The sequence below is a fragment of the Grus americana genome, chromosome 4 (assembly GCF_028858705.1).
Source record: "Grus americana isolate bGruAme1 chromosome 4, bGruAme1.mat, whole genome shotgun sequence".
NCBI lineage: Eukaryota > Metazoa > Chordata > Aves > Gruiformes > Gruidae > Grus > Grus americana.
In genome coordinates this window covers 79,496,454-79,508,832 of record NC_072855.1, presented here as the reverse complement: position 1 = coordinate 79,508,832, position 12,379 = coordinate 79,496,454, and the positions used below count along the sequence as shown (strand labels likewise).

Genomic DNA, 12,379 nt, shown 5'->3' with positions numbered 1-12,379 from the left:
TTTGTATAGGAAATGAAATGTTTTGTGCTACTTCTAACTTTGCATACTTTCGCATATCCAAATTTACACAACAAAAATCGGTTTTTGCTTGTGTGGACAAATGATTGTGCTAGCAGAGTTGGAAAAAAGTCAAACTACAAGGCAACTTTAAAAATTTGCTTCTGGAATTTTCGTAGTCTGACATTGCCTTTTTTTTTTTAATGTTTTTGGCAAAGGCGATGTTTTCTTTTAAGTAACAGTAAAATGATACGGCTTTTTCAATCTATGCCCAAATACCCTCTGAAAAATCAAAAAGATGACCTCTGAGGGCCCATCACTGCTTCCATTAGAGGTGTCAATAGCTATTAGTGGCATCAAGTCCTAGTTCTTGCCTTAGGCAGTAGCAAGTCCGCGGTCATTTCTGCGCCTGCTTTTCACCATCCCACACAAGTACAGCGGCCAAAATGCAAACCGTGACCTCAGAATGAATGTGTGTGATGAAACTACGTATAAAACATACTGGTTGCCTTCCAGATGGGACATGTGCTTTCAGATGACCTTACTGGGCTTTTTTGCTTTAGCTGCGAAGAAATAAATTAAGAACAATGCAACAACATTACCCACCAATAACAAAGTTTGGGTCGTCTGTACTGCTAGTCACATTTAAAAAAACCCACATTGCTACATTTTGCATCTACTTTTGACCATAGCAAAGTAACCATTTTTCTGTTATTAGAAACGCTAAATAAATTAAGCCATGCTTTTACCATTATTTGAAATACATTCTTGGTTCCATGTAAGTCAATGGATCTGTGTGTCTCTGTACATCTAGTGGATTTGACTCAACCTGTAACTACTTCGCTAGTGACTTTATATCTATTGATTATATTTGAACTTTTAAATTTCCCCCTTTTTTCTTTTCCAGGTTGATATGACTTCGGAAAAAAGTAAGATTTATTTTTTTCTTGGAAAATGTTACAGTACAGTTTGTATGAAAGATGGTTAAGAATTAAGATAAGCATGAAAGAGAGCTGAGCTTTAACAGCTGTTGCTAATAACATCCATACTTTAAAAATGTAATAGAAAACAATTTAATACCAAAGCAGCTATCCAATTAAATGCATTGTAATCTATAAATTAACAAGTAATACAGTTTAAAACAGTTCATCTAAGCATTTACTTTCCTTTGACATCCCTAGCGATCCCGCTATTGCTATTTTGCTTGTATGAATGCTCATCCCTCCATTTTTTGTTTTGTCCGTTTGTTGACACACATTGTTGCCTCACATTTGGGATAAATGACAGTATCATTTTTAATGAAAACATAATTAATACTCCGATATATTTCATTAAACTCATGAAATACATGCAAAAAAGTGATACTGTCCAAAGTAATCAGGATGTTTAACCCTTCTCCCCGCCCCCCCCCCCCCTTTACTGTGGTGAAATAAGACCGTTAAGCTTCTTTGCTTCAGGCTAATTAACTTGGCTGGGCAGCGAGATAGTCATCCATTTGACATTTCTGAAAATCCGTATTACAAATCTGCAAAATTAGTAGCTGCCATTTCAGTATGCACTAGATAGTTCACGCTAACACCAGCAGCACCGAAGCACCAAATTTTCAGCACCAAATTCACCCCCAGCAATCTGGTTGTAATTAATGTCCAGCACAAATATTTGGCATTCATTACACACGAGAGAATAGTGTAGCAAAATGGGTATTTTTTACAAAGAAATACAGATAATTATGTACGGCTTAGGTTCTCCTGATTTGCGTTTGGCTTTTAGACTGGAGTGCAGAAATGAGTGAAGTTTTATGTGATGTACTACCTTTAAAAAAACCCAACGAAACACAATTATAATTTCTAAACATTGCATTCTGCTCATAACTTGCTTCAGTCCTCCAATGTTTCATTCTGGTCATTATACATTTTCTAGTAGTCCTTCCTGCAATTAAATATTCCCAGCAGGTAGTTGTGGCATAATGGGAATTAATTACATCCTACTTACTGTATATCGATTGCACAGATTAGACGAATATTTCACCACAGTATGTTTTACAATATTGTCATGTACCTTTAATTTACATGATTAATTTGTAGAGCTATTGTTTTTTTAACGGAAGCTACATACCCAGCAGCATTTGCAACACCTTTGCTTTGCATGGAAATAACTTGCCTTACATAAATTGTATGTATGTGTCTAGTGTGACTGTCTCTGATTTTTGGTTGCCATACATTACATTTTATAAAAACTTTGAAATCACTTCTAAGTTGATTCACAGTTTTTTCTTATTATCTCTCCTTTTCTTCTCTGTCTTCTCTTTCCTCAGTCAATTCATTAGTTGTCAATGAGGATGTTCCAAGGAAAGGACCATGCCTCTTTAAACAAAAGAATATTTGTTTCATTGTTTAGGTGTGAAATCCCCTTAGACGAAATGCCGGTTTGCAGCTGATTCAGATTTCTACACATTTGATCATATTTTAGATTACTGCAGAATTACTTTTAACTTTTTATTTTGGTCATTCAGAAAAAAAAAATGTTAACCCAATGTTATTCTGACAGTTTGCTAACACTGGCTTTCTCTTAGAGGAAATCGACTTTCAATCAGTTCTAATGCTTTCCCCCTTTTTTCTTGTTTATTTTTATTTGAACATTGATCTGTAACATCTGAACAATCTTGAGATGCCTATCTTTGTGTAAATTCACTGTGTTTCTTCTGTTTTTAATTTCAAGTTTCTTGTTGGTGGTTTGGCTTTTTTTTTTTAGTGGTGTCCTGATTTGGTTTGTTACAGCTTTGACAATGTATGTGTGGTTGTGCTATATTGATCAAGTTAAGCAAGTTATTTCCTGCCATTTTCCTTTTCAGTTTGGGTTTTGGTTTCGTTTGTTGTTTTGGGTTTTTTTTGTTTGGTTGTTTCCCCACCCCCCCACCCCCCGTTAGCTTTGCTTTGCTTTTGTACCCTCAGATCTTGTGGATCCACCATTCCCGGCCCATTTTGTTGACCTTCCTACCACTGCAACCAAAGACTGTCATTTTCAGTCCTGATTACATTTTCCAATCTCTATTTTTGATTTCCGTTTTACTTTCAATGTTTTTCATTCGCATCAAAGATGACGAGACAGAATCTACAGAAACATCTATCCTGAAAAGCCATCTGGTTAATGAAGTCCCTGTACTAGCCAGTCCAGACCTGTTGTCTGAAGTTTCTGAGATGAAACAAGATTTGATCAAAATGACTGCCATCTTGACAACTGACCCTTCTGATAAATCAGGCTCCATTAAAGTGAAAGATCTTGGAAAACCCACTGAAGAAGAGCCAGGAGAGCCTTTTGAAATAGTTGAGAGAGTGAAAGAAGACTTAGAAAAAGTAAATGAAATTCTGAGAGGTGGATCCTATACCAGAGAAGAACATGTTTTGCAAAAGTCCCTCTCCAAACAAGAACTTGTAGAAGAAGAAGAAGAATGGGTGATTGTCAGCGATGAAGAAATCGAAGAGGCCAGAAGAAATGCTCCCGTAGAAGTCAGTGAACCTACCTGTGTAGAAGTCAGTGAACCTACCTGTGTAGAAGTCAGGATAGACAAAGGGACAACAAAAATGGAGAAGTCAGACATGACAGGAATGGTAGATTACCTTACAGAGGATTTAAAAACATACGTTTCTCTTCATGAGGTACAGCCACAAGCCTTACAAGAAGACTTAGTAGAAGAGAGATTTGAAGCTGTAGTAATAAGCAGGGATTCTGAAAAAGGACAAGAATCTCCGACAACTGAAACGCTAAGTCCGCAGGAGCAACACAAGCCAGCCTTAGAAATTAAAAAGCCGCTTAGGACAAAATTAAGAGACAAGCAAAAGCAAAAGGAAGGCAAGATGCACAGCAGCGAAGAACAACCAGGACTAGTGAAGCTCACTTCGGATGAGTCGCTAGGTGAGGAACCTGGCTTAACTCTGACAGCCACTCCTGAGGCTAAAGCTGTATCCCCTGTTATAGAGGAAACTCCTATTGGCTCAATAAAAGATAAAGTTAAAGCTCTTCAGAAACGAGTGGAAGATGAACAAAAAGTACGGTCAAAACTACCTGTCAGAATTCAAACAAGAGAAGGCGCTGCTGAAAAGGCTTCTAAAAGACCGGTGCAAGTCAAAAAACCGGTAGCACACAAAGCACAACCGCCTGTCTCGCCTTCTTCTAAAACAGAAAGACTTGAAGAGACCATGTCAGTTCGTGAACTGATGAAAGCCTTCCAGTCAGGTCAAGACCCATCCAAGAATATATCGGGGCTGTTTGAGCACAAGTCTGTCAAACAGAAGCAACAGCTCCCTGAGAAGGAAACGACCCGGAGAAAACCAATTTCTTCACAAAGCGAAACGAGGCGAGTATCGAGCCACAAGACAGACAAACAGAAGGACAAACAGAGCACGATAACAAAAGCAGAGAAAGAGCCACAATCAAAAAAAGGGAAAATGCAAATTTCTACTGCTGAAATTCCCAAGAAAGCCGTAGGTAAAGAGCAGGTAAAAGAGCAGAGCAGCAAAAAACCAAGTGAACCTCTCCCTCCAGTATTTGATGATGAAAGTGCCAAAGATACAGCAGCTGTGAAGGGCAGGACTTCTGATGACCACGGAGATACTGACTTCCAGATCAGCCCTGACAGAAAAACCTCAACAGACTTTTCTGATGTCATTAAAGAAGAACTGGAGGATAATGACAAATATCAACAGCTCCGACACCTTTCAGTGACAGAGGAGGGAGAGCTTAACTTGGAGCAAGTACTGACCAGTCCTTTCAGCGTTGCTTTCCCCACAGAGTATGTGAAAGATGGATTCCTTCCCGCTCTTTCTCTGCAAAGTGCTGCCTTTGACGGGAGCTCAGAGAGCCTTAAACACGAAGGTGTGGCTGATTCTCCGGGTAGCCTTCTTGATGGAACCCCTCAGATCAGCTCTGAGGAAAGCTATAAGCATGAGGGTCTGGCAGAGACTCCAGAAACGAGCCCTGAAAGCCTTTCGTTCTCACCAAAGAAAACTGATGGGCAAATTGAAGAAGCCAAAGGAGCGGCTAGAGCACACACAACAGCAGAAACATGTTCTCCGAAGGAACTCTCTCCAAAGGAAGATGAAAAAGGTATTACTGAAAGACAGCTAGATGCTGTCACTGAGACTAGTAAGTCTCATTCTGACCATGTATCAGAAGAGCTTATACCTACAGCCTCTGAAGAAGAGGCTGATAAACTTAAAGAAAGTAGCTCAGCTTCCATTATGAAAGATATTAGCAGGGATAAAGAATCCAGAACCACTGCACATTTAACTAAGTCTTCTGAAACACATGACACTGCTTTAGAGAAAGAAAAAGATATAACCTGTGAACGTCGTGTTGTGGTTAGAAGCCCCCAGAAATTGGAACTTTCACTTGCTAGCCATGATAGTGAAAGCTTTAGCCCAGTTGCAGATGACTCTTTGGCTATAAGTCATAAAGACTCATTGGAAGCAAGCCCAGTGCTAGAAGATAACTCATCACACAAAACGCCTGATTCTTTGGAGCCCAGTCCCATGAAAGAGTCTCCCTGCTGTGACTCCCTTGAAAGTAGCCCTGTAGAACAAACAGTGAAGGCTGGTATTTTGGGGCAGGGTCCTCTTCAGTCTGTTCTTAGCAAAGGAGAAACCTGCCCAGAGCTGGCATCGGTGCGTTCCAGGATTCTCCGTGACCCTGAGGGAAGTGCTGATGACGACAGTCTAGAGCAAACATCCCTCATGGAGAGTTCAGGGAAAAGTCCTCTTTCACCTGAAACTCCTAGTTCTGAAGAAATTAGTTATGAAATCACACCTAAAACAGCAGACTCGCAGGCACTGTCAAACATACCAAAGTCGGCCGTGATCCCTGAAGTCAGTGAAGAACCAGAGGATGATTCCGAAAGTGAGCCAAAGAAGAGATTCACCCCTGAAGAGGAGATGTTTAAAATGGTGACCAAAATCAAAACGTTTGATGAATTGGAACAAGAAGCAAAAAAGAAGAGAGGTTACAAAAAGGATTGCAAGCAAGATGAATCTCCTGTAGCTGCTCATTCAGAAGCTGCATGTGAGGCTGAAGAACCAAAGTCAACAACTGTAGAAGAAAAAGATATACCTACAGTGGTGATGTCTGCAGCTGAATCTAGAAAAAGTTCTTCCTCTTCAGAAAGCGAGCCAGAACTGACTCAGCTGAAAAAAGAAGCTGACTCAGGCCTCTTAGTGGAGCCTGTGATCCGAGTGCAGCCACCCTCACCGTTACCATCCAGCATTGACTCCGGTTCTAGCCCTGACGAAGCAGGTTTTCAACCCATTGATTCAAAACAATGCTCTTTCAGGATAGGTGCAGTTAAAGCAGACCAGGACAAGCCAACAGAAGATGACAGAGAGGAACCACTTCTTGGTGGCAGCTGTAAGGCTTCCACAAGAGAATCAGGCACTTGTCATTCTGATAGTTGTGTATCAGCAGAAACTGATGAATCAAAATGTGACAGTACAGATGACAGTGAGACAGTCAGTCCCAATGCCCCGGTCACACAATTCGGGGGTACTCTGTGTCATTCCATTGATGACGGTTCTCAAAAAGAAGTCCATGCTGAGTCTTCACTAACACTACAGCAATATGATGCTACCGAAACAGATGTCAAAACCAGTGCATTGTTAACACACACCGATCTCATTGCTACAGGAGCTGTGTCTGAGAAAGTAGATGACGGTTCTTGTGGACACAGTACTACCGAGTACTCTGTACCACAAGATGGCAAACGGGCTGAAGGTGATGCCACCGAACATTCCGCTTTGGGAAGTGGTTTGGGAAAAGCAGATACAGATTTTGAACCATCTCAAAGAGATATTCATGCTGAGGAACCAGAGTATTCATCCCTTACCACTGAAACAGTGGAACTTGAAAGTTGTGTAGCAGATGCTGCAGAAAGTAGTGCTCCTTATATAGTAAGCCCTTATGAAAACGTGTCTTCTGAACATTTCTTTACTGACTCTGAAAGTAAGGTAGGATCTGGTAGAAGTCTGCTATCTAGGGAAAACTACTCTGTCGAAGAAGGAAAAGATCAGACTGGTGAAGCTTTACTTGGCAGAGACGCAGGTAGCGACCATCACTCTTCGGAGGAAATATATATGGAAATAGAGCCAAAACCAGAGGATGCACTTCAGAAAAAGTCACAAAGGTCTTCAGCATCAGATTCCGCACAATTAGCTGAATCTGCCCTTGAGGATATAAAAGATGAAACAGAAAAATTGATCAGTCAGGTTGTCATCACTAAAACTGACGTGGATTCTGACATGTGGAGTGAAATACGTGAAGATGATGAAGCTTTTGAAGCTCGGGTGAAAGAGGAGGAACAAAAGATATTTGGGTTAATGGTGGACAGGCGATCACAAGGCACAACGCCTGATACAACACCGGCCAGAACACCTACCGAAGAAGGGACGCCACTTAGTGAACAAAATCCTTTTCTTTTTCAGGAAGGAAAGTTGTTTGAAATGACTAGAAGTGGAGCCATCGACATGACCAAAAGGAACTATCCAGATGAAAGCTTTCACTTCTTCCAAGTGGGGCAGCAGCCTCAGGAAGAAGTTTCTTTATCTGAAGAAGTGAAAGAAGCAGCAGAGGTGGAATCTTCTAAGCTGAAGAGCTCACCAGATCCATTTTCACCTTCAGAATCAGAGGACTCAAATATACAAGAAAAAGATGCATTGAAATGTTCACCCCCAGCATCTGAGTCTAGCGATAAATCAGACGAAATGACGGGTGAAGGTGTCAGCACAGGCACCGCAAAAGCAGATCTTAAATCCAGAATCCCGATTAAAATGGGTATTTCAGCTTCTTCAAAATCACCAAAGAAAGAAACTGCTGCCTCTGAAGCTGAGCCCCTCTCCAGAACGGAGACTGACATGGTTGATAGCAGTCAGGTGCCTTGCCCAATCTCTCCCGAGCGGTCTGTAGTAGAAGATGAATTAGATTTTTCCAAAATCACTAGATTAGTTTCTTCTGAACAGGGTGATGAGTCGCCAGACTCTTCACCAGAGGAACAGAGATCTGTGATTGAAATCCCTACTGCTCTAATGGAGAGAGTGCCTTCTTGTGAAAGCAAATCCAAAATTCCCGTAAGAACAGCTGCTGCTGCATCGCAATCCTTGCAACAATTGGAAAATGAGAGCCTTCCCACAGATGGCTTCCTAGACAGTTTGCAGTGTGAAGGAAAAGATGACCAAGCAAAACCAAAGTCTAAAATCCCTGTCAAAGCAGCTTTCCAAAAAGCTGAACAACAATATTCATACACAGACACATCTGTCCGCAAGCTAGAGTCACCCAAAGCTCTTGACACGACAAGCAAAGTACCCATGAAACAAGATAACCGAAGTAAATCTGAATCTGATGCAAGCATTCCCATGGACCCAAAGACCAAACGTTCGATAAAAGCTAGGAGTTATGCAGAGGCAGAAGCAGAGACCAGGGAGAGGGAGAGAGAGATGAAGCTTGAGCTAGACTCAGATGAGGCAACGACAGCAAGACCTAAGGTATTTTCGTCACGGTTGCCAGTTAAAAGCAGAAGCACCACAGGCTCCCGCGGTGCTTTTAGTCCCACAAAAGAAAGTAAAGAACATTTTTTTGACCTTTACAAAAACTCCATAGAATTCTTTGAAGAAATTAGCGATGAAGCTTCTAAATTAGTGGAAAGACTCACACAGTCAGAGAGAGAACAAGAATTAGTTTCAGATGATGAAAGCAGTAGCGCCCTAGAAGTTTCAGTTATTGAAAATGTGCCATCCAGTGAGACTCAGCAGTCAGTTCCTGAAGACATCTTTGACACCAGACCCATTTGGGATGAGTCTGTAGAGACTCAGATTGAACGTATCCCTGATGAAAATGTCCATGACCATGCTGAAGGTATTTGCCAACGACTGGGATTCCCTGTGCGACGCATGTCATGAATTAAACTTTTTGGTTCTTTTGTTTTCTTTGGGGTGTGTGTGCGCGTATGTATGTTTGTGTACACGTGCAATGTGTGTGGCATTTTCTTTTAAGCTTTTTGGTGGTTAGTTGTGTATTTTTTTTTCCCCCCCTGTGAGCTGTGTTTGGTTTTTGTGTCGTGTCTGTATTTTTCTTGTCTGTGAAACAATCTCAAGATTGCAAACCATGAATGCTTGTGGGAAGTGTTACCTTAATAAACAAAAACACTTCTAAAAATATGTATTGTTTTACCATTAAACTGATTGCTCAGGTCATGTGCATTTTGGCTTTTGGCTTTCCCTGGCCCTATTCTTGACTAATAATTTTTTACTAATAATGAAATATTAAGGCATTGATTGAAACTGAGACGTTCATTTTCTTTTGAGTCATTACAGAAAGAAATCTGCAGAAGTTTGAAGCAATTAAGTTTTTCGCGTTCCTTTTTTTGACCATCTCTGTCTCAAGAAAATTCTGTGTCGCCAGTAACTTTAGTACAAGTTTTCTGGTGTTTGATTTTCTTCTCACCTGCTTGTGTACTACTACTGAGTAGCCACGATGGAAATCCAGTAGCTAAAATGAAGCACGCATATATCATTAACCTTAAGCCATTTTTCTGAATCTGAGATACTGCAATCCATGTGCGAATTCAGGGAAAATCAAAACTCAAATTCTGCCATCCTCAAATGAGCTTTGGGGATGGGAGGAACAGTCAGTCTCACTGATACTGACATAAATGAAGACTGGCAAATGAACATCTGATTTTTCCTTGCCTTCATTGTAGGGATTTTGTAGCGCTCCCTCGTTGAAAGGGTCAAACCCACTTAAATTAACAATATCTCACATACAAACCATGATATGAAGTGCCATATGGACTGTTTGAACAAAACCTTCCCTACAACAGAAAGAATGTAATTAGCAGCACGGGTGCAGATGAATTTTTCAACCTTGGTCTTTACTAAGGAGGCATGGAAAATTATGGCTCTTGACGTAGTTAAAGTCTTCAAATAAAGTTAGAATGAAGTTTTAGAATAAAATGCTTGGCCAAAATAGGCACAGTAGGCACTTAAATCCTTGTTTAGATTTCCACATGAAAGCCTGATTTTCAAATGGAAAATGTAGATAGTCCTGTGCTTTTTGAAAAATCAAGCTTTTTTTCTTTTTTTTTTTTTTTTAACCTGGGGATTTACGGTCCTCACTTTAGTTACCCAGTTGTAACAGCCTGTCCACATTTAGATTACAGCAGTTAGAAAAAAAAGCGCTTTCCCTTCTTGGGCTATATTACCTATGAAAATGGTTTTTAACTTGTAAAAGGCAACTTGTGGCTCTCTTTGACCTTTAGATCAACAGGACGATCAGGAAAGGACAGAGGAAAGACTGGCCCACATCGCTGATCATCTTGGGTTCAGCTGGACAGGTAAAATGCATGTCGTCTACGCCGGAGGGAAAGGAGGGGAGAATTCCTCACTTTTTTTGCGTGTTTCAGATGATTTCCTGGTTATCTAAAGATGTTTTGTAGAAATATTTCCGTAGCTTACTGTCTTCTGGTTACTAAGATTCCTGTAGCCTATTAAGTAAGAACTCAGATGCAGAGACTCCTAGGACGAGCGTGTGACAAAGAGCTGGCATATGTTATCCTACTCTTTCTTGCAAAATGCCACAACTCTGGCTAGAAAAGAAATGAATACGTTAATAAACAGCATCTGTGTTCTGGAACTCCCGAGCTGGAAGGCCGCTATAGGGATAAATGAAATCGGCTTCGTTTCTACAGAACTGTGCTGAGGAAAAAGGGATAAAAAGAGACCTGTTTGTAACAACCACTTGAATACTGTGGATTTAATAGATCTGAGGCTGTTAACGTTACTGGGGACAAGCGAAAGTAACACAGAACGAAATGCAGATGTCTATCACCGAAAATCGGCCCAAAAGTCTTTACAAAGAAAAAGCGCTGTGTAGAAATCTCAGTGCTGTGTCAACCTGTGGAATCCAACAAAAAACTGCTTTAAAAAAATTAAATCGGGTCTACGCTTTTTTGTATCTATCCCTAGAGCAGTACCACGCTCCTGAAAATAATCAAGGCTCTAGGAGTTAGAGAAGAGTTGTATACCAGAGAAAAAATGTTAACTCCTTGATAGCGAAGATTGTGCTCTGTGCTGTTTTTATAAGCATCTTCAGAGTATATACAAAATATCACTGATACGTCTGCTTATGTTACTCGTCTCTTCCTTTCCTGTCCTCTGTTTCAATCCATAGAGAAGACTGGGAGCAGTGGAACATGGATTATCTTGAAATCAGTAGGACTTGAACCTGTGCAATGTAACAGATTAGGAATATTAGCTGAAAATGTTACATAAATGAACAGACAGTTCTGAAAACAAAAGTAGAAAAAAATAGATGCTCATCCAAATACACATTAATGTTTTATAGCATTTTAGAGAGGGCAGGGTAATACACGAGGTACAGCACAACAAAGAGAATTTGGTTTTGAAAAAGTTTGTAATCAACTTGGCTGCTGATGGCCAAAAAATAGATGTAAGGCGGAGGGGAAAGAAAAAGACTTCTTTACAGAGATGGATTTCTTTTTCAGAGCTAGCAAGAGAACTGGATTTCACAGAAGAGCAAATTCACCAGATCCGAATTGAAAATCCTAATTCGCTTCAAGACCAGAGCCACGCACTCCTCAAATATTGGCTTGAAAGGGATGGGAAACACGCAACAGGTTCGTTTCCAGTTACAGTACGTATAACTGTCTCCAATTTGCTAGTTGAGGTGACAGATCTCTGTCATAATCACAAAAAGAAAATTGGGGTAAAATTTAGGCTATAGAAAGACTGACTATACGTCGTACGTAACTTTTTTGGAGCTTGTCTGTATAACATGGCATTCTCGGAGAAAACGGGTTAATCTCGTTCATCCGAGCGCAAGGCAGAACATCTTACAGCAAAGAAAGAGCGGAAAAACCCCGAGGCCTCTTTTTCCTGAATTGAAAAATGTTTGGGGAAACTAAACAGATTTGCTAAAGAGAAAAGAACAGAATGAGTGGTAATTTTTATAGGCAGCCCTTCAGTGAATTTCAGATTTTACTTAGCAATGCTTCTAAATGCATCTGTATGTTATATATGATGTTATATTGCTCAGTATCCTGTATGTGTCCTTCATATGGAAAACCGAAGGGAGAGAGCATGTGAAATTCTTAACTCAGCTCCATGGTGTCGTTCTCATGCCACAGATACAAATCTTACCCACTGTCTCACAAAAATCAACCGAATGGATATCGTTCACCTAATGGAGACCAGCGGCATAGACTCCATGCAGGTCCACGGCGCTCGCACGTACGCAGAAATTGAACAAACAATAGGATTGGACCACAGCGAAGGTAAACGTCTCCTGATCCAGGCTGCCCAGGTTCTCTCAGCCAAGCACTAGCTTC

General features: G+C 40.6%; 1 protein-coding gene across 11 annotated transcripts in view; it reads left to right on the top strand.

Annotated features, from left to right (window-relative positions):
- Window positions 1-12,379, top strand: part of ANK2 (ankyrin 2) — a 345,813-nt gene that overhangs the window by 319,778 nt on the left and 13,656 nt on the right. For 10 of the 11 annotated variants that reach the window (XM_054823151.1, XM_054823150.1, XM_054823152.1 and 7 more), the window contains 4 exons: window positions 905-926; window positions 10,292-10,366; window positions 11,537-11,668; window positions 12,179-12,325. In XM_054823151.1, the coding sequence (XP_054679126.1) occupies window positions 905-926; window positions 10,292-10,366; window positions 11,537-11,668; window positions 12,179-12,325 (376 nt within the window). Of the gene's footprint in view, window positions 1-904; window positions 927-3,093; window positions 8,890-10,291; window positions 10,367-11,536; window positions 11,669-12,178; window positions 12,326-12,379 lie in introns of all 11 variants that reach the window. The other variant, XM_054823141.1, reaches the window with a different exon arrangement.